The sequence below is a fragment of the Brienomyrus brachyistius genome, unplaced genomic scaffold (genome assembly GCF_023856365.1).
Source record: "Brienomyrus brachyistius isolate T26 unplaced genomic scaffold, BBRACH_0.4 scaffold58, whole genome shotgun sequence".
Classification (NCBI taxonomy): Eukaryota; Metazoa; Chordata; class Actinopteri; order Osteoglossiformes; family Mormyridae; genus Brienomyrus; species Brienomyrus brachyistius.
The window spans coordinates 299,410-326,738 of record NW_026042333.1 but is presented as its reverse complement, the minus strand read 5'-3'; the positions used below and the strand labels follow the sequence as shown (position 1 = coordinate 326,738).

Below are 27,329 nucleotides of genomic sequence, written 5' to 3'. Positions count from 1 at the left end.
AAACCTAAAATACATATAATATATTACAATGTACTATAGTGTCTTAAATTATTTTTGCTTTTTGCTTTTAAATTGTAGGCTACAGTTGGATTACTTTGACGAAATAAAAGTCCCTGCAACCTATTGGGGGGGGGGGGGGGGGGGGGAGAGAGAAGAGAGAGACAGACAAAGATCGAATAGAGCAGGAGAGAGGGAGGTAGAAGCACAGGTGAGGGGATGAGCCCTCAGGCGTATTTTGCAAGGAGCACCGCTAGTATCGAAACTGTAAAATTATTAAAATAAGGGCAGCCTGGGGAAGCGGCGCTGGGGAAGACGAGAGGGAAGAGGACGATCCAGTTCGGGTTTCTCTTTAGGAAGCAAAGTAAGTGTGATTTATTACAATGGATGATCCGCTTAGACAGACACAGTGCCACTATAGAGACAATGCAAACATTAAGTTAAAGGTTGATAATCTGTATAATCGGATCCTCTAAAAAAAATAGACGCTGGCACATCGTCGTTTTTAGGCTATTTTTGACCCGCCAGTTAGTTCAGTTTTTAACGGAATTACGGATTCCCCAAAACGATTAACTTACCACCTCGATACACTGGAATCATAACACTGTAACCAAAAACTATTTTTTGCATATTCCCGATCATTTGGTTTCATTGCCCATTTGCACGACTGAATATATCAATGATATTTTTAAATTGTGTTTTTAACTAACCACGACCAACGACCGCAGCGTATGACCCATGCATCATAAAGCTGAAGATGACAAATAGGTACTTTAACTCTTACCTGATTTTGACTCTGATAATGTTGCGCCAGACTGCATTTTTAATCTGAGGAACCAGGGTTTAAGTCTCTGTCCCAGCTCTGAGTGTGTGGAGTTTGCAGAGTACGGACTCACAGAGTATAGCCAGGAAACTGTAAGAGAGTAAGGTAAGTTTGAGAGTACGGACTCACAGAGTATAGCCAGGAGCCTGTAAGAGAGTAAGGTAAGTTTGAGAGTACGGACTCACAGAGTATAGCCAGGAGCCTGTAAGAGAGTAATGTAAGTTTGAGAGTATGGACTCGCAGAGTATAGCCAGGAGCCTGTAAGAGAGTAAGGTGGGTTTGAGAGTGTGGTCTCACCGAGTATAGTGAAGACAAACAGACATCCTTTGGCGAGTGTAACATCTTTCTGAACCAAAGAATGTAATTAAATCCCTTTTTACTCAAAGAAACAGAGTAAAAAACAATGTGACTGCTAAAGAAAAACAAGAAACAGGCATTCGATTTGACCAGGAAGATTCTGAGTAACGCCAGGCTATAAAGGGACGACAGGCTTGGAAGGTGGTGGATATCATGGTTGCTTTGTCTTGAGCGCATCTTTGGTCTGTTGATAAAGATGTTTCAGTTTCCTCTTGCCCTCCCCCGGCAGGCAGTAAGCCGGCCATGGACTTTGGGGGCCTGGAAACCGTGGTAGCCAACTCGGCCTACGTGTCGGCTCGCGGGAGCATGGACGCCACCGCCGCCACCGCCATGCGCGACAAGAGGATGCGCGCCAGGCTCAAGCTGCCCCATATTAAGCAGTGCGAGGACCTGAAGACCACTCTGGACATGAAGTTCTGCAGCATCTGCATCCAGCAGCCCATTGGAAGGCGCCTCTTCCAGCAGTACCTGGATGATAGCGAGGTCCACAAGGCCGCCGGCGACCTCTGGAAGGACATTGAGGACTACAGCATCTCACAGGAGAGGGACCGTGTGCAAAAGGCCCAGAAGATCGTCAACAAGTACTACGACTCAACCTCCAACACCTTCTGCAGCTTCCTGGAGGAAAAAGCCATCATCCGGGTCAAGGAGGACTACAGAAACATCCGTGGCGATCTGTTCAAGGAGAGTGAGGAACAACTCTTGAACCACCTGGAGGCCCAGGCCCTTCAGGGCTTCAAAGACAGCATGTTCTTCTTACGCTACGTGCAGTTCAAATGGCTGGAGAGCCAGACCGTCACAGAGGAGTGGTTTATGGATTTCCGGATGCTGGGAAAAGGGGGATTTGGGGAGGTATATGCCTGCCAGATGAAGGCTACAGGTAAGATGTATGCCAACAAGAAGCTCAACAAGAAAAGGCTGAAGAAGCGGAAGGGCTATGAGGTAAGGAGGCATCTCTCTTTATCTCACCATGGCTTTGATCCTTTGAGCATGACGTTGACTGTTTACCTTGTTGATAGGGTCTTTCCAAGCTGCTTCCTGCTCCGTTCGTTTGGTCTTAGATGTCATTAGATGCAGGTGGGCATCAGATCGAACCTTAAAGCCATGCTTTGCTGTGTTTCCATCGTACCTTGTTTAAGGTTCAAATTGAGGAACCTTTAGTATAAGGGAAGGATATATACGTGAGATAACAATGACGATAAACCATGATGAACACTCAAGTTCCAAGACTGAAGGAGTTTTGCTGTTGCTGCCATTAAAAACACTCATCAAGTCTTCGTTTTGGGTGGATTATATAATTCATAATGATGACCAGGCTCTGGAAAGCCAAGGTATCTGAGGACTTCTCAGATTCTCTCTCTCATGAGATTCTCTCATGCCTGACGGTTCCCCACTTACAGGAACTTTAGAGCCAGCAGACTGTGTGGAAAAGCTGCGAGAGTGCAGCACCTCCGGCTCGGGTCCCTGCTTATGGCTTTTTGTGTGCTTCCCTGGGGCAGCAGGTGTTCTGGAAGCTTCCCTGTTCCGGTTTGGTTCACGGGCCAAGCCAATTGATAATAAGGGGATTATGTAAGACGTTTATAATTAAAGAACCGAACTGCACTCACCCCATATATAGTAGACCTCACTAGACCAAAGCAGTAGATTTCTGCTGAAACTTTAATCAGACCTAAATGCTCTCCACTCAGGCCAGGCTAGGCCAGGTCGATGGGCCAAGGCATAAATTCAGGCATGACTAATCGATCTGCGGGACAGGAAAAATGAAGGCAAATAAAGCAGAATGTAGAGTGGCATGGGGTTGGGAGAGGATTGGGTTTTAAAGATAGACCAAGAAGGGGGGAGCAAGATGTAAGGTAAGTCATCAGACTTTATTGTCATTTCAAAATGTGCACGCGTACAATGAGACAAATTAGCTATGAAACACAGAAGGAAGTGGGGTTGTCGGGGTGATCTCAGTGCAGGGAATTAGCGCGCTGAAATCAGGGTGTTCTTCCTCAACACAAAGAGGCTTTTGGGTCTGGTATGCAGAGCAAAGCTTCTCAGTCGCACTGAGACCAACGGAACTGATGTCCAAACCAATCATGCTCCTGTCCATCAAAGACTTAGCAGGTAAGAGAGATTAACCTCCTGGTCAACGGCTGCCAAAGGGAGCTGGCCGAGGACAGCTGAGGGAGAAGATGCCGGCTCCCAGTGAATACCGAGGCAGAACATTCCAGGCTGTTTTAAGAGAGTGTGAATACTGCTACTGATTGAGTGCAGACTCATGCTAAGGTGAAAGATACCTGCAGGGTAGCCATCTCAGGGTACTGAACTCAAACCCCGCCAGCAGCTTAGAGGCTTATATTCATAAAAACATGTGCGTTTGACCTGCACAGAACCCTGGGCATGAATTAGGTATGAGGTCACACAGAGTGTCTCCGTGTGAATATTCACCTATTCATTTCAAACATTCCAGCTTAATTCTGTTAATAAATGCCAACTGGGGTAGCAGGGAGGATCAAGAGATCAGGAAGTGACCTCGTCAGAGAGAAAGGGGCGGGCCCAGATCCCAGGAGGAGTCCTGCTTTGCTTAAATTAGTTAACCTCAAGTTAGTTAACCTGAATCGGCTCACTAACGCTTTTGGCTGTACAGAAATGGGTCGACATTAATCACGGTAGTTCGGAACTCTGGGCCGTGAGCTATCAAGTCAGACTGCGAGTCTCACTGCTGACTGTCTGGTTCACAAGTCAGTTTGTAAAGACGGAAATTGTTTTCATTCAAGTTAAAGATTCTCCCCTGTTGTGGATCAGTGGGCAGCAATGCTGCCTTATGCCTCTATGCTTGTGGGTCTGAATCCAGCCACTGATTGCTGTGTATGCGGTTGAACCTGAAGGGTCCTTTTCAAGTCATGTTATACCTCTCATCTTAAATGCAGTAAAAACTGATTAAAAACAGTTACTATCCGGTTACTAATTGGAATTTCATCGCCTCATGCAGAGAGGAGGATTAATTACCATCTAACACTCACCCACCTGTGTGCGTCTGAAATGATTCAGGAATTTCTCTAGACGTATTTATATGAAGCATGTTTCTGGGGGGGGGGGGGGAATCCAGGCATTCTTATTGGTTACGGGAGTGACATTTTTAGCAGATGATTGGTTGATCGGCACCCTGTCCCATCCCCTTTTCCCCCACCTGTCCCAATCCCTCACCATTCTGCTAGGGTGCCATAGTGGAGAAGAGGATTCTGGAGAAAGTGCAGAGTCGCTTCATAGTGACGCTAGCCTACGCCTTTCAGACCAAGCAAGAGCTCTGCCTGGTGATGACCATCATGAACGGGGGAGACCTCAGGTAGGCGCGAGAAGGCATCTGTGTTACTTTAAGCAGCTCTAAAGCAACATCTTGTCATCTGCTTGTGAGGCAGCCCGCTGGTAGGTTAGCCACATGTTAGCTCAAAATTGCAACTATCCATACATCCATTTTCCAAACTGCTTATCCTACTGGGTCGCGGGGGGTCCGGAGCCTATCCCGGAGGCAATGGGCACGAGGCAGGGAACAACCCTGGATGGGGGGCCAGCCCATTGCAGAAAATTGCAACTATTAATTCTTTTAATTATTAAGAATTATAAATGGACCAATGAAACACCTCCAGAACGATCATAGTGACATCTTAACTGGCTCATAGCAGGACTGTGCAAACATCAAAGAGTAATGTGTACCCATATTCTTTTGGCCGATTATTAACCCTGACGCCAAAGTGTCCCTCAGAACTCATGTCCTCATGTGAGCAGGTATCACATGTACAACGTGGATGAGAAGAACCCAGGCTTTAGTGAGACCAGGGCCTGCTTCTACACAGCGCAGATCATCTGCGGCCTGGAGCACCTGCACCAGCACAGGATCGTCTACAGGGACCTGAAGCCGGAGAACGTGCTGCTGGACGATGCAGGTAGCGCCCAGTCTGTGGCATCTGATGGCTTTTGCTTCCTGCTGGTGTCTGTACTGACTGCATTGGCCTTAGCGGTGTGATGTTTCCATTTCACTTCCAGGTCATGTGCGCCTCTCTGACCTGGGCCTGGCGATTGAGCTGCCACCAGACAAACATAAAACGAAGGGGTATGCAGGCACACCAGGTCAGTGGGACAACAGGGATCATAACAATAGCAACGTTAGCATTAGCTTAAGTTAGCAATAGGCTCTTGGGGAACCATTAGGATATTAGCAATAGTGCTGTTAGTATTAGCTTAAGTTAGCGATAGCCTCTTGGGGAACCATTAGGATATTAACAATAGCAACGTTAGCATTAGCTTAAGTTAGCAATACCCTCTTGGGGAACCAGTAGGGTGTTAATAATAACAGCATTAGCATTAACATTAGCCTATGGGTTGTCATTTGTATTTCAGTATAGCAATAGTAGTATCAGTCAGCATTAGCCTAAGGGGAGTCATTCAGGTGCAGACTACAGTAGCCTGTTAGAGTCTTGGACTAGTTTGTATTAAGGACGGTAAGCTCCAGGTCCACCACAACGGAGGCGATAGCTTTGTCGTGCAAAGTGTGACGACTAGTGCCACCCTGTGGGTGTATCAATGCCGGGTGGGTCTGTGCCCAGGCTTCATGGCTCCCGAGCTGCTGCAAAACCAGGAGTATGATTACAGCGTGGACTATTTCACCCTGGGGGTGACACTGTTCGAGATGATCGCCGCCAAGGGGCCCTTCCGGAGTCGGGGCGACAAGGTAAACTCCCTGAGGCCAACAAAATGACCTCTACAGCTTTTATATGTACTTACATATGCATCCAATAGGTGGCGCGATGGTTAAACAATCAATCTAAAATGACCTATAATATAGTTGTTCAGTTAGCAAAACATTATGAGGAGTTAAGATTGACCGATTGAATAGTGCAACTTTTAGCCAGTGGTTTTAGACTTTATTAAACCACGTCCTTAACTACACAAAATATCAAAATCAGCAACACATCCAGGCAGATTAAAGAGTCAAACGGTGATCTTTGTATATGACTCTGTCTAAAAAAGTTTCAGCTAACAGCTAAAATGCACTTGTCAGCTCCAACATTGGGGTAATGTTCTGCCTGGCATTTGATGGCCCTGACATGGGCGGTCATCCAACACCTCCCAGGTGGACAACGACGAAGTGACCCGGCGCATCCTGTCAGACCCAGTCTCGTACCCAGACAGCTTCAGCGGCGAGTGCAAGGACCTCTGCGAAGGCCTGCTGGAGAAAGACCCAGAGATGCGTCTTGGCTTCAAGAACAACAGCTGTGAAGTGCTGAAAGACCAGCCCTTCTTTGCGGAGATCAGCTGGGGCCGGCTAGAAGCAGGTGTATCGCGTCTCCGTGCTAAAACATGCAGACATACGGACGGATTCTTTCATGAAGGAAGTGCTGTCATTTAATCGCTTTTAATATGCTCCTCCAGGTTTACTGACACCTCCCTTCATCCCCGACCCCAAGATGGTGTACGCCAAGGACATTGAAGAAGTGGGAGCCTTCAGCACCATCAAGGGCGTGATGCTCGACCAGAAGGACGTCGACTTCTACAACGAGTTTGCCTCGGGGAGCATCCCCATCCCCTGGCAGGAGGAGATGATCGAGACGGGCGTGTTCGGCGAGCTCAACATCTGGGCAGAGAAGGACAAGCTACCCAGTGACTTGGACCCCGATTTCATGGAGGTTAAGGGCGGAGCTTGTGTGCTGCTCTGAAAGGATTGTGGACCTCGATAGAAAGGAGAACAAAGATTAACAAGTGCGGTCGACAAGTGATGCTAACGGGTTTGATGCAACTTGGCTTTACTCCTTCTTGATCTATGTAATTAACTCTCTAAAAACTGTAACCATGAAACTCTTTAAAAACTGGGGTTAAAGAGACTCCTGCTGAATAAACATAGCTTGTGGTATGTACGGTTTAGTATGTTTAGCGTATGGTATTTTTTTGCATTATGGTTTGATGGTTTAGCTGGTCATTACAGCTTATGATGGTCATTTTACTGGAACTGCCCACAATAGTACATTCTCCAAAATAAAGAGTACCAATTTGTACCTTTGCTTGTCACTGGGTTGTACCCTTAAGGGTCTGCCAATTGTACAATAACGTATAGCTGTAGGTAATTGTACATTTTAAGGTACAGAAGTGGACTATGAAGAACATTCTGGCACCATTGATGGTACATTAATGTTGTTTGTACCTCGAGGATGTTCCTCAGAGTCCATTTTTGTACCTGAAAAGGTACAATTACATACAGCTAAGGGTAAAATTTGCAAACCCTCGAGGGTACAGTCCCAGTGACAAGCAAAGGTACAAATCAGTACTGTTTTTTTTTTAACTAGTGGAGTGAGAGCAGGGGTGATGAAAAACAGGAGATACTGATCACGTTGTTTTGGACCTTTGGAGGCAGCACTGGTAGCTGTGGAGAAGCAGGTGCATCTATCTACAGTGGAAGTGGATAGTGGAATAATGAAGTGTGTTTTCAGATGAACGGCTTTTCAAAAATATATCCAGAGCTCTTCTGCTTCGCTTAAATAAGAAGTCTGGTTATCACACGAGTTATCTTGGAGAAGAAATGGGTGCTAATATTTTATATTTATAAATGCAATCCTTTTTCCCGCAACCCAGCCAGGATAGGCGGTTTAAAGAGAGTTTTGTGTTTTTATTTTGCGGGGAAACTGATTATGTAAACGTCGATCCTTCATGACTGTGATGCTTATTCAAATCTTTGACAAAGAAGATGCGACCAATTAAGGACGATATCTTTTGCGCGTGCTGTATCTCTTAGCGTCTTTTCAGGTTACACTTCGCTGTTGTTTTTGGAAGAAAAGAGATCACAAAATGAACTGATAACTTATCGTGGAAGCTTCTTCAGACAAGCAATGATTTCTTTCCACTTCAACAATCGATGCAAATGATCTTATTCAAAGGCTGAACTATAAAGCTGAAAAAGGCGGGAAACCTCGTTGATGTTTACTGGCTGATTCCTGGGGAGTCATTTCTGATACTGACATTTACCTGCTAAACGTCTGAATTGAGACGTTGAGAAGTAAATGTAAATACAAGTATTTTGATTAAATCAAGTTTTCGATTAGGCCTAAATAAAAGATATACGAAACACAGATACAATTATTTTTCTAGATGTTTAAGTAGAGATAAGTTTATATATTTTTGGACTTAGTACAGATCTACATCACAAACCATGCGCTCGTACAAATTACCCAATAAAAACACAAGTAGGAACATAATTTGTCGGGTGGTGATTTTACATCGCAGTCAAAAATTAGTATAGGTGAAGTGTACGTGAAATTTCTCTTTTTTTGCGGAATTCTTTCCGTCGACATTTTACCAACTGGGATTTCTGCAAGATAAAATTACCAATAAAACTTGTGTTTTCCTTACAATGACTCTTGGTTGCCTGAGATAGACTCAATCAAGATGATCAACTTACTAAGCAAATAAACGTAATTCACCTTTGCTGATCGATCAAATAACATTTCAAGAAATACAGCTGGCGCAAATGTATCGCCCTGTACTGGATGACTGTACAAAAAACATAAACCATAAAATCAATGTCGAAAGCCGAGTGGAGATCTGTAGCCTGCCATTACATAAAACAGGCTATCTAAGGGGATCCATACCGCAGTTTCTTTCCTGTTTGAATTAAAAACAGAACTTCACTAAAACCCAAATAACTCACATACATGTCTGTAGACTGTGTTAATTTCTTTTCTCCCTCCATGCTGCAAAGAGAGGGATAAAAGGGGGAAAGTAGAAAGTTGCACGATCAAGATGCAACTCAGAGAGAGAACGGAAACCAAAAGCGCAGGCTTGTCAGCTCTCCATCACCGCCAAGCGCTAATTTCTGGTGTGATCGTGCCACGGATGAATGCAGCAGAGGACCGAATTCGTTACCCGAAGTTAATCACTGCAAAACTTTGATTTATCAACGCGTTGGTAAGGAGATCAGATACCATCCATATAAGCATTAGAATACCACCTGAATACTTGAACGGTAAAATTTAAAAATGCGCGTAAAATGTTGCCCGGGGTGTTAGAGGAGATACGTATGTTGCCGTATTACGTGGGAAGAACACGGGAAATGTTCACAAAACAGCGGTCAAAAGTTGATATGGCAATATAGCAGCTACTTTGGCGCTTTACGTAGCATATGTCCAGATATTTTTGAGCATATTTTTGAGACTACTGGATGATTTTTACATTAAAACCATGTCAGGTGAACATCACACAGGATCATACTGGACGGCGTTTTGCTGGCAAAATGTATTAAATGTCTGTTATAGGCCTGAATTATGCAAAAAGTCACAGCACGGATGCTGACATCAGAAAATCGATTTAATGACTTTACGTGCTGTAAATCAGAACTCCAAATGAAAGTGTCACTGAACCTTAAAAAACTACTTCTTCCAAAAGAAGAACAGGGAAACGGTTACTGGCAAAGTGAGAAGTGGGATGCGGAGTATTATAATGAGAGGTTGGCCGCGTTATATATTATCTCTTACAGAAAGCACTGTCTGCTTTTCTCGCGTAAATACGCACCATACTGTGGGAATAGCAATGCTATAAAAACGTTATAGAAGATGGATGGATGGATGGATTTTGAATGGAATTTTAATGAATTTCTTCGGCTTCTCCCAATTTCTTTATCACTTCCTTTCACAGAGCCCATAACATCCCAGTAGCTATTACTCCGGATCCCAAGCCCCTTGGTCCACATATAGGATCGGGACGTGATACCCTCAGATAACACTGAAGGTGATGTCCCACTCTGGGGACCCTCGCGCAGAGAAATGTTCTCTCAAGCACAAGCAGCAAGACCCGCTGAAACCGGACCACTGCTATCACCGGCACCCCCTTCCGCTGACCCAAATGGGCCTGCAGGGGTACGTGAGGAGTATAATTTGCCATTTCAACTGCCAGATCTGTGGCGAAGGGGCCGAAGAGCCTCGCCGAACGAGCGCCGTCGTCTCCGGACACCAGGCGGCCTGTCACACTGAACGGATTTCGAATAAGAAAGATCTCGACAAGCCAGCCAGGAGAACGGACCAGGATCAGCACAAGTATGCAGGTAGACCGCTGATGTCATTTACTTTTAAGTGACTGAGTATTTCGTACATCAATTACAATTAGCCTATCACTTTCGTAAAATCAATTCAAAACGGCCAAATCGACTTAAATTTAAAAGAAAATCGACAAAACAGTTAACACCGTAACAAATCGATATACTCTTTCCTGACACTATTACGGCATATTATTATTATTATTTGTTTCATATTCAGGTTCAGTGACCTAGAGTCTATTTTTAGTGTACAACAGGCTGAGTTGTTGAATACGTGTTTACTTGAAAAATAATGGCACATTACCATTGCAGAGGCAAATCGTAGTGTATGGAATCGCTACATGTATAAATGTAAGCATATCGTTTTTATATTGTATTGCTTGAAATCTGCATGCACGAAAACGGCTGGTGCCCCCAGGTAAAAAGGAAGCTGACACAACTAGAAAGTACCAGAAAGAAGTGCGTCCCGATGCAGGCCGGTGGATTCGCGTCTTCGGTTCCGCCTATTAGAGAAGCTGAATTGCTTTTCACATTTTAAAGGAAAACCACGTCCATGCCGGGAAGGGAAGATCTCCTCTGAGTTAATGATACAGTGCGCCGGTCTGGGAGATCCCAGGATCGCATAAGTGCAGATCATAATTTTCATTTTTTATTTTTTTTTTAAAATATCTTTCAAGTGAAACTTCATGAACTTCATGAGTGAACTAATTCAAAATTTTCTCTCAACTGTGAGATAGATTAATCAATCAATCAATCAATTATTTATTTATTAACAATTAATTTGTTGATTGCTTAAAGGGAGTACCTACTGTGGTTAGGGTCCTACTAGAACCAGTTGGACTAAATTCTTTTGTTGAATACATGGATGTAAATTATGGGTAGGTTGTAAGCCCCCCCACTCCGCAATAATCACAACTGGACAGTACAACCCGCCTCCAAGTAATGCTATTGTCATGATGAATCGGTGGGGATTTCAACCCCCCCAATGTTCAATCCAAAGTTACACCCTCGGCTGAACGTCAAGAAAATTAGTAACGAAATCAGTTCTCTGGTGTCATGAATCTGCCTGCAGGAACCCCGAGCTCGATCCCTGAGCCTCAGTCCAACTCCAGAAGCACTGACGACGCCCCCCCGCCCCTACCTCCGCGGTTACCACTTCCTAAGGATGAATCCAGAAGCTGTAATTCCACCCGTCAACACCAAGGTGGCTCTTTGAGACTTTATCAGACTCCGTCAGTACACACCTTCCTCTGTAAATTGGCGAAACCTTCTTGTATTTGTGTTGCTCTGTATAAAAGTTTCTGCTCACTGCCTGACTACTGATGCTCAATTTCCCCAGATGAAGAACAGGAGGCAGACTTGGTGAAAGTGAGACGGTAAACTCCTTTTTTTCCCATCACAAATGTCGTACACACTAACACACACCAGCACAGACCCAAGACATCTGCCAGTTAGCTGCACGTACACTTTCGCCACAGTACAAGTCACGTTATCGCCAAGTGGACACCGATTGGCTGACGCGGTCGGCTTAATCCCTCCCATTTTCTCTGTCCCAGACCAGCTGGCAGGAGCCTTAAACGGATGTCCACTGATTGGGAATCCCAGCTTCAGGATGGTAGCATCACTCAGCCTTTTTTTTTTCCTGTTCAGGCTCTGAAATCACCACAACCTGTTACTCTCACAGTTTTAAAAAAGCGTCTTTATGTCGCAAATCTTAGTGTTTGCTGCATCGTAAGGGTAATTTAAGCCTGTCTCTTTATTGTTTACGAAAAACAGGGTGATGCTGATCATATGAGCAGTGTTTTTATCCTTTGTTTGTTTACGTGTCCTGCTTTTAATGTTCCCCCAGAGCCTCTGTACCAGACGTACCGCACTGCAGTCATCACAAAGGAGATCAAGCAGCAGACAGTATATTGTCCCAATGGACTAGGTGCCGACGACCCCAGCCAGCGGTGGTCCAGGGGCGATGGGAAAACACTGTGGCAGGAGTTGCCCACTGTGCGGAAAAGCGGCGTCCTCACGCATCTCAGCCCGGGGGAGTGCAAGCACCAGGAGGTGGGGCATTTGAGGAGCATAAGGGGTGGGGCACAGATACAGTGCTAAGTAATTGGCTACTTGGCAGTGATGGGCATGTCTCTCCTCCAATCAGACACTGGCTGTCATGCTTGATGGGCAGTTGCCTTTTTGTGAGACAAATGACTATTGGATGATATTGCCCCTCCCCCACAGAGCATGTTTGAGGTGCTGACGTCGGAGGCTTCGTACCTGCGCTCCCTCCGTGTCCTCATCGAGCACTTCATGGAGTCTCGTGACCTGGACGAGACGCTCGTCATTCGCGACAGGAAGACACTCTTCTCCAACATTGTGCGAGTGCGGGAGGTCAGCAAGAGGTGAGGGCACGGGTGTCGGGGGCTGTGATTGGCTGAGGTCTGTGGCAGGGGGCGGGGCCTTCAGACTGACCACTCACACGCAGGAGGTGAAAGTGAAGGGTTTAGCCTTATGTTTATGGTTAATGTGTTCATGACATATTTCCACAAGTATCAGGACCTTCTTGAATAAAAGCTTCACATCCTGCTGTGCCTTCACTCCATCTCTGAATTCTCCTTCCAAACTGCCCTCCCAAACTTCCAGTGACCACTGCGGTCCACTCTGCATCTCCTCGGTACCTGCCCTCTCTCTCTGGCTCACCACCCCCCCGCCACGCCACTCTTTTTTTTAACTGGTCCCCCTGGTCTGCACAAAGGTTCTTGAGCGACCTGGAGGAGCGTGTGGACGAGGGCCCGGTGATCACCGACATCTGTGACATCATCCACCAGCACGCCCTGCACGGCTTCCCGGTCTATGTGGACTATGTACGCAACCAGGCATACCAGGAGAAGATCTACACCTACCTGCTGTAAGGAAAACACCCCCCCCCCTCAGGGGACCTGCTTATGAGGCACCCTTACCAATAATAATAATAAAATAATAATAATATGCTGCTCAGGGATGTATGGTATTTAGTAATGTTCTTTACTGCCACTCAAACCACTCATTTCTGAGGGGCAGAAGAGTTTTGGGGGCCCCTGTTAGCCGCACTGGGGAGGGGGCAGCCCAAAATGACAATGGCCCCAGTAAGAACAATGCAGTCCCTGGTGCCTCTAACCCTCTGAAGGCTGAGGCCTGTCAGCCACTTTGGAGGTAGTTTGACACGTCTTAACGTTTTTATATATTTCATCTATCTAAAGAAAACATTTATCCCTAAGTGTCACATAAGCTTATATCCAACACTAACTCTAGCACCTATAATCTGAGAGCATTAAGTATATCGTTAATGCTTTTTTTTGTTTAAATTGACTGCAAACATACACTTTTGAAAACATATTATTATTATTATTATTATTATTATAAGCATGTGGCAGCCTTAGGTCCCCCTTACAAGTAAGCAAGTTGAATGCAAATTAAATTCAGTGCTTTAAGACGAATGGCCTGCTTTGGAAAGACTGCCGTATCCAAAAGAAGAAAGGCGGCGTCTTGCTTGGAACCGGCGTCTTTCAACATGAAGTCTGCTTTCGCTTCCCCATGCATTTCCGAGGGAGGAGCTTAACGCGGCTCCGGCCCTGACAGCCCATATATTTATACCATCCTCCTCATCTTCTTAATTAAACATGTTAGAAAATGCTTAAATTAGAAACTCACGTTGCGTGTGAGAACACTGGTCGTTCATTTATCTTTCACCTTCGCGTTTTGTTCGTAGCGTTTCTTGTATGTGATGTTTGCCTGGCTTCAGGCAAAGCTGTTACTTTGGGGAAGCAACTGCACTCACACGGCCACTGATCGGATCCACTTCCAAGCCCTGCTGATCATCCTCGGTCAGCTGACCCCTTTGACCTCTGACCCCTCTGCCTCATAGGCAGAGGAATGCGCAGTTTGCTGCAGTGATGTCACGGCTGCAGGAGTCTGCATGCTGCCAGCGTCTGCCCTTTGTTTCATTCCTGCTGTTACCCTTCCAGCGAATCACACGGATCAAGATGCTGACTGAGGTAGGTGGTCCCATCCACCCATACCAAGCTCCTTCCAGCTATACCAGGCCAAACTCATCCATAACAATCCCGGAATAGCCGTTACACTACTCTGGAAATGCTATGCCCACGCCCAGCCTCTCCAGGGTCCGCACAGCCATGTCAGCCATGCTAGGCCCCGCCCAGCTACTCCAGGCCCCACCCAGCTCTGTCAGATACAGCCCAGCCATGCTAGGCCCCGCCCAGGTTCTCAGCCACTCCCACTCAGACCCTAAATCAGAGGCCTGTTATTGACAACAAACCTCCAAAAGGCCACAAACTGCAGTTAACAGAAATGTCAGATATTAGTAGTCAACAGAGAACTAAAAACTTTTGCGCTCCATAAAACAAGGTTCCCTTGTTGATTGCTGTGAATGGTAAGGCACCTGGATTTGTGATGTGAGAATCAGCGGCCCAGATATTTGTGTCTGTTCTGTTTCCAGAACATTCTGAAGAGAACCAAAGAAGGATCAAAGCAGGAGAGGACGGCTTCCGAGGCACTCGCCTGTGTGTCTAAAGTAAGACTGCCCATCTTCTCTCCCTGTCTTTGAATGCGAGTGATGTGTGTCATGTGACCTGGTGTGTCATGTGACCTGGTGTGTCATGTGACCTGGTGTGTCATGTGACCTGGTGCTCCATGCAGGCAGTCACATCGACCAATTATGAAAGTACAACCACGTAAACCTCAGACAGCCTGGAAATGAACCAGAGAACGTGATCAGTGTGTTGACGGCCACCCATCAGCTGCCCGCTTCCCCGACCTTATTTGGTTCACAAAGCTCTCGTGGTCTGATCCAAGTAAACAAAGGGTATTCTGGGTAGTTATAGTCCTTTCATTTCCTATGCACCGTGGGCAGAAGTTCAGTCATTTTTTCCATAAAAAAAAAAATAAAAATGCAATGGCACGGACTTGGTGTGCAGAACTGAAACCTCAAGACAGTAAGATCAGGCTGTCCGGTCAACACCCCTTCCTGCCCCCCCCCAGATTGTGAAGGAGTGCAACACACAGGTGGGCAAGATGAAGCAGATGGAGGAGCTCATACATATGGCCAAGTCTCTGGATTTCAACAAGCTCAGGGTGAGATGCAGTTCCCTTTTCCAACTAGGGGGGTGCTGTGCCCCATGAGAACCACACTGTAGGTGGAGTTCACTGTGGTACTCAGAACGAATTCCCTATAAGGTGGTCTTTAAGGGAAGTCCTTAATGTGTTCTCTCCACCCCTCCACACAGGCTGTTCCTGTCATCTCTCAGGCCCGCTACCTTGAGAAACGGGGGGAACTGCAGGAGCTGTCCAAAGGGGGCACCATCTTCAGCCTCCGCTCCAAGTTCGTCTCCATATGCCTGTTCCTCTTCAATGACCTCCTGATCATCACCAATAAGAGGAGGTCAGTCAGCCTCTGTTGTGCCCGCCTCTGCTCCCGTAGGCCTATTTCTGTCTTAAGAAGCGAAAGAGGTCAATTGTCCGTGTTGAGTTTCACATCTCGCCCACAGCAACAGCACTGACCGCTACAGCGTGATCGACCACGCCCATCGCTCACTGGTTCAGGTCCAGTCAGTCAACAAGGACCGCCAACGCTCAACGCTAAAAAATAGTTTTTTCCTCATACTTTTGGAGAACCACAAGGGTCAGACGATCAAGCGCTTCATGAAGGCTCCTACAGAGTAAGTACAGCTGTGTGAGCTACCTGCCACTCAAGGCATACCACCAATGCAGCTTCCTCTACATCATTTCCTGTCAGTAGTATCACTTCCTCTATGTCACTTCCTGCTGTTCTATTCAGGTCAGATATGCACAGGTGGATGGCGGCATTTCCAAACCCCACAACACCAAAACAGGAAGAGGAGGTTATATATGAAGACTGGGGTGAGTAGTCCAGCCAAATTCTCCCCCTTGGGGGGGTTAGCGTTACATTCAGGCACACTCCCTCCCCTATACTGCACGATCCTGTATATGCACAGTGTGTGTGTTGTGTCCCAGACTGCCCACAGGTGCAGTGCGTGGACCAGTACACGGCCCAGCAGGCCGACGAGCTGAACCTCGAACCCACTGACATCATCAACGTCCTACGGAAGACCAACGAAGGTGAGCAAAGCAGGGGCCAGTTTGTCAGTTCCAAGGCCCCCCTGCACCCCCTCAGTTATTTCAAAAATTAAACAAACAGCTAATGTGTGGAGATACACGATCTTAGGTAGGCTAGCCAATTATCAGAACACACTGCTTCAGCCCCAAAGGAACAGCTTTAGTGTAGTGGCTGTTTGTGGCCAACAGGGAGCCCTACCCCAACATGGTTTGAATGGTGGTAAACGCAACCTGAGAGAGCCAAAGTGAAGAAAAGCACAGCTCCCACCAGTTCTGGAAACACCCAGCGTAAACAAACAAGGGCCTTGTTTAAAAATCTGGTTGCTTTGCACTCCTCCCAGTCTCATTCCCCACCGCCATGTCTCGGTGACAGGATGGTACGAGGGCATCCGCCTCTCCGACGGCGAGTCCGGCTGGTTCCCCTCGGCAAATGTGCAGGAGATCACGAACGAGCACGTGCGGCGGCGTAACCTGCGCGAGCAGTACCGGGTGGCGCAGGCCAGGGTGCAGGGAGCGACCCTGCAAAGGCACAACTGCGGGAACCAGGAAGTAGGGGCAGGGCAGGGGATTCATGAAACCACAGTGCCTGATGGACTCCACGGAGCAGGCTGTGGCTCCCGGTGCCAGTTCTGAGCAACTCGGAGTCCTTACCGACTTCACAGGAAACGTCTGGAGTTTGGGATCGAGAAGCAGAACCTTCAGATCGAAAAACTTAAGTCCTGGATTACGACACAGAATGATGTATAAATGAGGACACCGTCTGTATCTGAGGCTGGGATTTCCTCTCAGCCTGCAGGAAGGCCAGAACTTTCTCACTCACAGCCCACAAACTCTGGCTGTGCACCAGCCATCCTGACAGGCCAAGCGGTAGCCAAGCCGCTGGAAGTGGGTTTGGCTGCTTGGTAGAAGCACGCCCCCTAGCTGTAACGACGAACTATACCATCCACAGCTGGCAATTCCTACGATATTTTTATACAGTGCCTTTCCCGATGTGGTTGTCCCAAACCACGTAATAAAATTCATTTACAAACTGAAATCTCAATTCAGCATGCTGAATTGATTCTCAATTTTTAAAGGAATTAAAGAATTTCCCCACTTAAGACTTAAAACCAGAAATCCCTAGTTCTTTATTTTTCCCCCCAGACGTCCCAACCCACATGGAGTGTCTAGGCAGTTCAGAGGTCCAGCGTCATAGCAACAGAAACCTGCTCATACACAGATGTGGAGATGGAATAGTGGCACTCGATCGCTCCGATAAATTATCAGCCAAACCCTCCATTTTAAAGCAACACGTTTCATTCAGGTCATCCTTGTGCCCCATTACAAGCCTATGTATTAAAACAGTTAACTATTCTTATATTAAATAATAACTGTACTAAATGGTGAACAGGAAAAGCACCACAGTTGGTTCATCAGCATCTAGCCGTTAGGAAAAGGCAAAACGGAACATGTGCCGTAAATACAGGAATATATACACCCACACTTTATTAAAGATATTTACATACATGATCATACAAGTTGGCAGAGCACAGCCAATAGGTCACCCTCACAGAGGGGACCTGTCCCCAATTCCCCCCACCCCTCAAAGCCCAGGGCCACCAGTGTCACCTCCAAAGTCCACACCAAGGGGTGCAGGAGACGTTGCCTACATGAGAAGCAGATGCACCAATATTAGAGCCAATATCGGCACGTGATAAAATGAGTCAACCAACTGTTTATCAACAGAGAAAAACAGCTTGATATACAGGCATGATTTAGGCACCAGTTTAAAATGTATTTAAAATCTGCAATACAACATTAAGGAGCATCAAGGAGCATTTCTACATCAAGTACCAAGAAGGCTGAAGCTCCACTACCTCCCAGTCTCACCTCGGATAAAAGACAGCCACCGGGATTGGCCCTTCAAGGACCTGCGAGGCCGTGTCAGGGGCGGGATCTTAGCAGCTGCACGGGATTTGTAGATCAACATTTCCTGGGTACCATTTATGGGATAGCGGCATCCGATTGGCCGTCTAGAAAAGCAAAAAGATGGACCAAATTATACAGAGTTGAATGGAAATGGTGGGCCGTCATCCCACACAGGTACAAACGAGCACCAAGCCCTCACCTATAGCGGTATGATGGGTGAGTGAATTGGTTGGGTGCAGGTTGGCCTTTCGGGGAATACCGGACTTCGTTTATGAACACCAGGTTATTTTCCTCAACCTTGAGCATAAATGTGGGACTCAACATAAGCCATGAAATCATAACAATCATATCAACAGTGTGGATGGCCAACAAAACCATCTGAGGATCATTTACTGTCAACAGCAGGTTGGACGACGGGCAGGTTAGTTCCCGACTGATCCCTTCTGCGGATTTTATGTTGTGAAAAGTTCACTCACGCTCACTGTGGTGCCACAGGAGTTCAGCCTGAAGCTGAAGAGGGCCCGCGAGTGGTCGCTGTCCTGCGGCTTGCAGGACGGGTCCAGCAGGCTGGTGTGCCGGGGGTCCACTGGAGGCAAGGCACCTGCTGTGTCCACCAGAACCACCATCCGCCCATCCGGGAGGCACACTGTAGGGGGTGGAGCCACAGAAGTCACCTTCAGGGGAAGCATAGGACTCACCTTCTGATACAATGGAAACGTTCAGAGAGCTTAATGTGCTAAAGACTAGGCTGAGTCACCAGATTATTACATCCGCTAAACATCATGCAGAGCGCCATCTACAGGGCACCAGCAGAACAACACCCAGGACACCATGGCTGATTTATACCCTCCACAATGACGAGATCAGGAAAAATTTAATTCCCAAGAACTTTCAGATTGACCCTTAGCCATAATTAACAGGAAATTGGGGGGGGGGGGGCGTGGGCAGGAGCACATTAGAATTTTACCCATGAGCTCCCTGAGGGGGAAGGTGCAGCGCTGGATGAAGGAATGTTCCGCCGTGCCGGTGTCCACATCCACCAGGCTTATCACCAGGTTGGCAACCAGCCCCTGGAGGCTGAGGTCCTGTCAGAGGGGAGGAGTCAGCAACGGCCGTCCGTGCACATGCCCGTGCAAGCGTGATAAACAGGAAGCACAAGTGATGATCCAGCTCAGCGCTGCCCACCTCATAGGCCATGCCCGGCCCAAACAGCGGTACCTCCACACCAAGGTACCCCGGTCCATTCTCCAGCCAGTACCCCCCCTTATCCACCAGCTCTGGCTCTAGCCTATGGCCTCCTATGTACAGCCACCACTGGGCCTCCATGTTCCCATAATGCAGCTGCAGCCTTATGCTGGCATCAGTGCACTGAGCTTTAATCTTGGGGAAGACTGGAGAGAAGAAAGGCAGAGAACCAGCAGCGTTACCAAGGTGGGGATTCGCGAGATGGCGTGAGCGTACGACCGCACTTACCAACGTCCTGTAGCTCACAGACCACGGAGGCAGGATGGGAGAAGGTCTCCCCATGGGGAACCAGGAGTAGGGTGAAGTTCACCTGGAGCGTGTATCTCCTGAACCTGTTTCCCAAGTACTGGACAAGGGGAAGAAGGAAGAGGACTAGTAGTCAAGAGCCCAGAATAGAAGAGAGCAGCTGAATGTAGCTGTGTTTCGACACGCAGTCCTGGTGCGGACCACATTCGTGCTCCCTCCCAGGTCTCAGGACCGGGTTAAGAAACACTACAAGAGCGAGTGTTTGGAAGAGGCTCACCTTCTGGGCGACAAGGTGGTGAGAAAATGGGACCTGCAGCAGGTAGGAGTGACTGCCGTTGGGCAAAGGCACGTGGGATACGAGAAGACCGAACTTCTCCGCATCCGGAATGGGAACGACGTGGCCCCCAACAGTCAGGTGGGTGAGGGACACATCGGGGGGGAATGCCCCCAGGCTGACTGAGAACACCCCCTCCGCAGGGACAGTGACTATAGGGACATTTAAAAAAAAAAAAAAAAAAAAAAAAACACTGCCTGGTTTTGTTTGGGGAAATGAAGTCAAAAAGATGACTGTTGCCCCCTGCAGGGCTAATGTAAGCACTGCATCATAAAACGAAAATGTAAATGATCGCATTAATTTTTGGGGGGGGGGGGGGGGTGCTTACGGTTCATAATGCTGGGGGTCCGAGGGACGGCCGGTGTCCACAGATGCCGGAAGGAGCGGTGCTGGGTCAGGTCCCATTGGGCATCCCGCCACTGGTGCATGTAGAACAGGTCTATGGAATACGACTGGGAGTACTTGCCATGCATCACGTGACTCTGGAGGAAAGGTCATGTGACAGAAATCACAGAACAACATACAAGACCCAGTTAAGAAGCATTCAGAGGAAGCAACGGATCGCTGTGACAGGCCTTACAGCATGCGCTTGTACATTAAAATTGTTTTTAAAATGATTAAATCAGAATCATCCATTAAAAAAAAAAAATTACAAAGTACTATTACATGCAAAGATTTTAGTTTGGGTTTTTGTGCACAGTAAACTAGGACAAAAGCAGCATAATAAAAATGTACATAAATAAAATGATGTGCTTAGGGCAGGTAATGTGTAGCGCAATGCAGTGTAGCAGCAGGCATGAAGAATGATCTCAGCCATCGTCGTGGAAACGATTGACAGTAACCATGGGGACGGCCGTCTACTGTCCCCGTATCGTGAGCCACAGGCGGCTGTCCGTGGTATCAGGGCAAGTCACCTTCAGGAAACCCCCGTCGGCGCCGAAAGGAATCCCGATCACCACAACCCCGTCCTCAATGCTGAGGCGGTAACCCCTCTGCTGGAGTTTGCAGTCGCTCAAGAAACTCCCGGCCACACCCACTGCCGCCCCCTTTTCCTCATATGGGACCTGCACCAGGGGGGGCAGGAGCTGGGGGGAGCGCCACAGGATGTAGGAGCCGTCAAGCTCACCTTTGTCTGTAAAGAGGGGAGTACAGACGGTGTATGCGGCCAGAGTACCACCTCAATAAACAGGACCCGAGCAACTAACATTACCGTGTTACACGAAACACTCTCCCTGAACACCCATTGAGTAGAGCGCCCCCAGGTGGTGAACGTACGCATGTTGCACGCCAGCGAGGTGTCCACCATGAGCAAAGTCCACTGGTGCCTGTAGAACACCGTGGCACTGATCACCTCCAGAATGACGCCCTTCTCCTGAAAAAGTGTGAACAGCAGAAGAGCCGTAAGTGCGCATCTGCCGAAGGAGCCGGAGGAAGGAGGAGGAAGAAGCGGGCCGGACCCCGGAGCGACCTGCATGACGTAGGCGTGGGGAGCGGAGTAGGCGCAGCGCAGGATGATGCGCGTGCCGGTGGCGTTGACATGGTAACCCATGAGCTGCGCCTCCTTCAGGGAGAGCGTCTCCTCCTTCATAGCGGACAGTGAGGATGAAGGCTTCGCGGGGACACTGAACACAACCCGCCACTCCTTTGTCCCCCCCTCTTCCGAACCCTGGTGCGAGGATGAGACAACACACTGTGAGACGTGTGCCGTAAATACAGGAATATATGCACCCACCCTTTATTAAAGATGTTTACATACATTACCATCATAGAAGATGGCAGAGCCAGTAGGTCACCCATATCTTTAAGAGGGATACTACTATCATCCACCCACAACTCAGCACCCAAAGGACGCACCAAGGGGGGGTGGCGTCATCCATTCTAGACCCTTCTGCTCAAGAGGGGGGGTGGGCTTCCTGGCAGACACCTGAGGGGAGTGGGCAGAATCAGCGACCCTCAAAAGCTTCATGGTGGTCAAGGTATTTCGGTGAGCTAATTAACATTTTTTTTGGGGGGGGGGGGGGTCCTGCATAAAAAGAACACCCCACCCCCATGCCAGACCCACACCTCCATGTAGTTTTCTTCACAGACGATCTCACGGGGACTCCAGTGTGGCAGGGGGCAGGTTAACAGGAAGGGGTACGTGCTCTCGCTGTCGTCCGCCTCGGTGTTCATGAACCACACCAGCAGCTGCGGCCCTGTGACGTCCTGCAAGCACGAGAGAATGTCACGGCGCTCTTCCAGAGTCCATATGACAAAAAGTGGAGGCATCAACAAGACACATTCATCCATCTTCTGAAACCGCTTGTCCTACTCAAGGTCGCGGGGGGTCCAGAGCCTCTCCCAGAGGCTACGGGTGCAAGACAAGGAACAACCCAGGATAGGGTGCCATCCCATTGCAGGGCACACCAGCACACCGTTCACTCATACACGCAGACCTATGGGCAATTTGGTAACTCCAATTAACCTCAGCATGATTTTGGATGGAGGAAACTCCACGACGACACCGGGAGAACACGCAAATGGCCATTTAACCTAAAACCAAAGCAGGCACTTGTGTCCCGAAAGAACGTCACCTGACTGTCCACGTCGCAGGCCAGGTAGGAGGCGCGCAGCACCAGGTCTCCCGCGGGGTTCAGCAGCACGGTGTAGCCGCACTGGGCAGCCCTGCGGCCCGATACGGGATGGACGCCGCTGTCCCCTGGGGTGGCAGGAAGAAGGGACGAGCAAATAGCGGCGGGATCGGGGTGTATACGCTAATCCAGCGACCTGAACTACGGCAACACTCTCACCTTCGATGTCAAATCGGAATGTGCTTCCCAGGAAGCTGGACTTGACCACAAGGGAGAAATGCCGATCCAGACACTCTGTTCTGAACATCCCTTACCGGAAGAACAAGATCACGGACATGCAAATATAAAAACACCCATGCACCGACAAAATAGAAGAAAAACGCGACCACATGTTGCGTTTAATTCCACGTTATATTTGCAACAAGCACGTTGACCGATTGTTTTTGCGCTAAGAAATATTTAGAGATTTTAAGACCACGATAAAATTGAAATTAATCAATAGTTTACGAGTGATATGGAATGAAAATAGACCTTACCGACAGGCGCTTGATGTGGTACACCGAAAGACAGCAAGCTTTGCAACAATATTCTAGGAAACAAATAAAGGGTTTTAAAATAATAATGAATTCACGGATCCTTAGAGAAACTTTAATAAAAACTGCTAACCTTAGAATTATTTGGGAAACCGTTCGCGTAGCTGGTTTTAACATGATTTTCTGATGTTTAGACTTTTTTTGCACTTTGAGAATAACCGCTTGGAAAATGTTCCACTTTCCTGCCAGTCTTCAAGCACACATACTAGGACGGCCTCTCGTTTGCTCGGCATTTTGACTGCGCAGAATTAACAGCTGGCAGGTAATTAGTTAATTGCCCGGTCACGTGACTTGGTCTCTTCGAGACGTGGTTTGACGCGTCTTGGTTGAAAATGCTTTATGTAAAAAAAAAAACAGCATGTAGTAAGAAATTTACCTAGATGTCACGTCAAAGTGCAACCCGGCTGCGGTAACCGAATTTAAAAAGCGACTCGGCGCTTTCCGTAGCCGAAGATCCCCGCTCTTTACCTGCAGACATGCTGAACCCGGCGAGGAAGCGTCGCTGTCCGCCTCTCACCCCGGGACATCGGGCGGCGGTGTGAATATTTGTTTTGCATGAATCATCTCGGAAAACCCCGCTGAAGAAGAACGAGGAGGCGGACAGCTGAGCAGCACAAGTATTTCCGGAAACATGGAGGCCGTCATCGGGGAAGTTGTTGCCCCTGAGGATCTTATAGTGAGTTTTTGCCGTTTTCTTTAATCCACTGTTAACATCAGAGATGATGGGGCGGAAAGGTGTGGACGTGGGGCGGCTGTGAACACGTCGCGCATCTTCCTCAGTAGATCAGAGGGTTGTTTTGGGCAATGTTAAATTAAGAACCCGGAATTGCGTTTATTTTTATCCTGTTTTTGCCCGTGATACCCCGCAGACTTCCAGGCTGCTATGTTGTTGCTGTGGTTTATCTGCAGTCCAAAGCGTTGGGAAGCCCACAAACTTGCGATCGCGACTAGCCAGTTAAACGCACTGCAGTGTTTTGATAACTTTCACCACTGATTTGATGTTCCCTCAGAAATTCGAAAAGAAGTACAACGCAGAGCTGGTGGAAGGTGGTGTCTCCAGTGTCACGCAGTTTGAGTACGCCTGGTGTTTGATCCGGAGCAAGTACTCCGACGACATCAAGAAGGGAATCGTGTTGCTGAATGGTAGGCGGTCAAAGCAGCACCGGAATAAGCCGGAGCGGAGTTTGTATGTGATTACTTTAAACCGTAGGGGTAATATTTTAGTCACAGTTTTATGCGTATACGGTGTAGATACTTTTACAAAAATCTTTACTAGATCTGTTCCAACGTTATTTATTCCTGATGTTGCTGTTTTTCCGGAAACATCAGCTTACACAAAATATTATGCGTGCGTGTGATTCTGTCCAGAGCTGGTCCACACCGGGACGAAGGACGAGCAGAGGGATTACCTGTTTTACTTGGCCGTCGGGTGCTACAAACTTAAGGTGTGTCCTTTTCACTGAACCCGTAGTGCCCCGCCACAGCCTTAGGTGGGTGCTGTTGCTTAAGCGCCTATGGCTTACATGACATCGGGCTCTATAGGTGAGAAAGATGGGCTGTCGTTTTACCCAGCACCAGTATCTTGGATTGTGTTTTCCTTTTTTGTTTATATAAAACCCAGCTTTAGACCTGGGCTCTTTATAAAGGCTGTTTTTTTTACTTTTAAATGATAGAAGTTACATGTGTTTTCTTTCTTCATGATCTCTCTGTATCCCCTTCTTCCTGTTAGGAGTACCAGAAGGGCCTGAAGTACATCCGAACCCTGTTGAAAAGTGAGCCAGGGAACACCCAGGCCCTGGAGCTGGAGAAGGTGATCGACAGGGCGATGAAGAAGGGTGAGGATGAGTAGGCCTGGGAATCTCTCTTTAATTTTGTGGGCAAAGTGGCCACCAGGGGTTTCTTTTTAAGGTGGATGGCATAAGAGAAGCCATAATTCATGTGGGGGGGGGGGCAACCTTATCATTAGCCAATGATATGTGTTGAAATTGGTGAGTGACAGGGGACGGGCACTCCAGAGGCCAATTAGCTTTCAGTGTGGGCCTGTGGCCCCGCCCCTGGTGTCCACTATCAGATGTACTTGAGAGGATGTTAACGAGAACCGGACAGTGAGCTGGCGAAATGCCATGCGGCGATTGTGATAATGCGGCATATAGATCACAGTGTGATGTATCTGGATAGAGGACATCAAGACTGAGCCTATGCACGTTCTGCCCCCCGCAGATGGGCTGATCGGCATGGCCATCGTCGGGGGGCTCGGCCTCGGCCTCGCCGGCTTGGCAGCGGGACTCATCGGTCTGGCCGTGGCAAAGAAGGTCTAACTAGCACCCCCACCCCCCCCGAACAACAATATAGACGCCCAGACGGGGGCATGAAGCCTAACCAGGAGCTCGACTCTATCAATGCTATGCTGCCTCTTTAAAAAAAAAAAAAAAAACTGAATGGAAATGGTGTCATTTATTTATTTAGGTGTGTTGTGAGAGGAAGGTGAATTTCTGTTAAAGAACCACCATGGTTTTCTTGCCTTTTGCCCAAAGTAATAGTTCTCACCTTCACATAACCTGCCAGCGTTTTCTAGGGGGCGCCCTGGAAAATAACACGCTGTCTGCAACTCTTCCTGTATTTATTTTTAATTACTTGTTAGTCGAATGGTTCTTGTGGGCATGGACCCGTGATTTGTGACTAGCAGAGTATTTGCTAGAAGGTTAGAGATCGCTGGCAGCCATGACTGTTCACGCAGAAGGCGGATTTAGTATGTTTGCGGTTTCCTGGATTAAATGTTACGAATTCAGATCAAAGCTTATTTAATCTCTGGAGTTTAAAGTAAGAAACTCCTTATCTAACTGTTATATTGCCTAAGATTCCTTGTGTGTGAAGAACGTGTATTTTTTTAATGCTGTGAGGTCTGTTCCATACTGTCACTGGGAAGAAGGTTTTCCTCAAAGCTAATGCGTTCTGTTAGTTTGGTAAGTTTTGTAGCAGTAAAATGACTAAAGTGTTCCTGCCCGTTGCCCATAGAGGGCAGTGTTGGCATCCCCTGTAAAAAATACATCGTTCGATTCTCTAACAGATAGCAAGTGTGTGTTATATAACACTTGACAGCTTTATTGAGAGATTTAATTTGTTAGTGATTAGTGACGTGAACTTTGGCTTCATAACCCGCGGTGGTTGAGATTATGGTGCATCACTGATTAGTTTAAGTCCCTTGTAATTGAACGGTTCCCGCTGGGTTAAGGCCTGCAGTTATCCCAGTGACTGACGGTTGCTTCACCGTCTGTGTTCAGCATGCGCCAAATATAAAAAAAACTGTAATGATTATTTAACTAAACAGTTCCTCAAACAAAGGGGAAAACTCAGTAGCCTATTCTTTTCCCTAAAAGCTATTCCAAAGAAACATTTTGTTTCTTGGAAACGTATCCCCCCTCCCTTTTTCAAGTGCATCGTGTACCATTTATTGTTTCAAAGAGACTGTTTTAAGTTATACGACGGCAGCTTGACCATTGCGCACTGATCCCAGGTCAGCGCTGAGGCTCTTTGTTATAAACCGTGTTTTCTTATCTGCGTTGCCAAGGAATATGCATAAATATGTGCTAAATACATTGCTGCTTGCCGACGTTGGAATTAAAAACAGTTCTAATGAAACATACTCGTGTGTAAGTCGTTAATGTTATTGCGTAACTGTTGCTGGCTGTACGGCATGGGCGATTTTATCGGCTGTGCAGTTGCACCCTCTGCTGGTCAGATGAAAATGCTATTTGAACATTTAAGTTAGATGAAATTCAATGTGTGATAATAATTTACTGTGAATGTATTTACTATTTTTACCTGTAGCTGAGTTTGGTGTAGCCTACAGTGAATGACTGGGCCCTCTCACCGTGCACCCCATGGCAGAAAAGCCTGGAGTTGCTTAAGCGGTCCAGGCTTGTGAGTTTGACAGAGGCAAAAAGAGGAAAAAGCTGTTTATATTCTCATGGTGTCTGAAGGCTTTCACAATAGTGCTGCTAATGGCTGTATGGGTATTGCATATTTCCACTGTCTTAATGTCGAACGAAGGTTGCATTTATACAGCACTTTTCAA

At 47.4% G+C, this 27,329-nt stretch overlaps 4 protein-coding genes across 4 annotated transcripts; 3 read left to right on the top strand and 1 right to left on the bottom strand.

The window, feature by feature from the left end:
- Positions 1–295: 295 nt before the first annotated feature.
- grk1b (G protein-coupled receptor kinase 1 b) lies at positions 296–6,999 on the top strand. The gene is made up of 8 exons (XM_049001364.1): positions 296–361; positions 1,407–2,119; positions 4,381–4,508; positions 4,949–5,106; positions 5,207–5,290; positions 5,767–5,891; positions 6,294–6,495; positions 6,593–6,999. Exons 2-8 carry the CDS (start codon positions 1,421–1,423, stop codon positions 6,874–6,876), a joined length of 1,680 nt encoding a protein of 559 aa, XP_048857321.1. The 5' UTR covers positions 296–361; positions 1,407–1,420; the 3' UTR covers positions 6,877–6,999.
- A 2,026-nt stretch (positions 7,000–9,025) lies between these two features.
- Positions 9,026–17,394, top strand: arhgef15a (Rho guanine nucleotide exchange factor (GEF) 15). The gene is made up of 16 exons (XM_049001363.1): positions 9,026–9,115; positions 9,842–10,247; positions 11,311–11,442; positions 11,578–11,614; positions 11,795–11,853; positions 12,088–12,293; positions 12,468–12,628; positions 12,982–13,134; positions 14,131–14,260; positions 14,722–14,796; positions 15,264–15,356; positions 15,509–15,663; positions 15,770–15,940; positions 16,060–16,142; positions 16,257–16,361; positions 16,732–17,394. Exons 2-16 carry the CDS (start codon positions 9,938–9,940, stop codon positions 16,989–16,991), a joined length of 2,130 nt encoding a protein of 709 aa, XP_048857320.1. The 5' UTR covers positions 9,026–9,115; positions 9,842–9,937; the 3' UTR covers positions 16,992–17,394.
- A 424-nt stretch (positions 17,395–17,818) lies between these two features.
- On the bottom strand, positions 17,819–23,841 carry LOC125724912 (uncharacterized). The gene is made up of 17 exons (XM_049001378.1): positions 23,723–23,841; positions 23,198–23,250; positions 22,881–22,970; positions 22,665–22,789; positions 22,156–22,296; positions 21,560–21,781; positions 21,367–21,463; positions 21,006–21,223; positions 20,420–20,573; positions 20,035–20,243; positions 19,740–19,857; positions 19,452–19,657; positions 19,234–19,351; positions 18,743–18,912; positions 18,466–18,563; positions 18,228–18,370; positions 17,819–18,003 (listed from the first exon to the last, which is right to left on the bottom strand). Exons 1-17 carry the CDS (start codon positions 23,809–23,811, stop codon positions 17,963–17,965), a joined length of 2,292 nt encoding a protein of 763 aa, XP_048857335.1. The 5' UTR covers positions 23,812–23,841; the 3' UTR covers positions 17,819–17,962.
- Positions 23,790–26,897, top strand: LOC125724909 (mitochondrial fission 1 protein-like). The gene is made up of 5 exons (XM_049001376.1): positions 23,790–23,930; positions 24,265–24,397; positions 24,623–24,699; positions 24,984–25,089; positions 25,475–26,897. The coding sequence occupies exons 1-5, from the start codon at positions 23,886–23,888 to the stop codon at positions 25,570–25,572; spliced, it is 459 nt and encodes a 152-aa protein (XP_048857333.1). The 5' UTR covers positions 23,790–23,885; the 3' UTR covers positions 25,573–26,897.
- Positions 26,898–27,329: the final 432 nt, after the last annotated feature.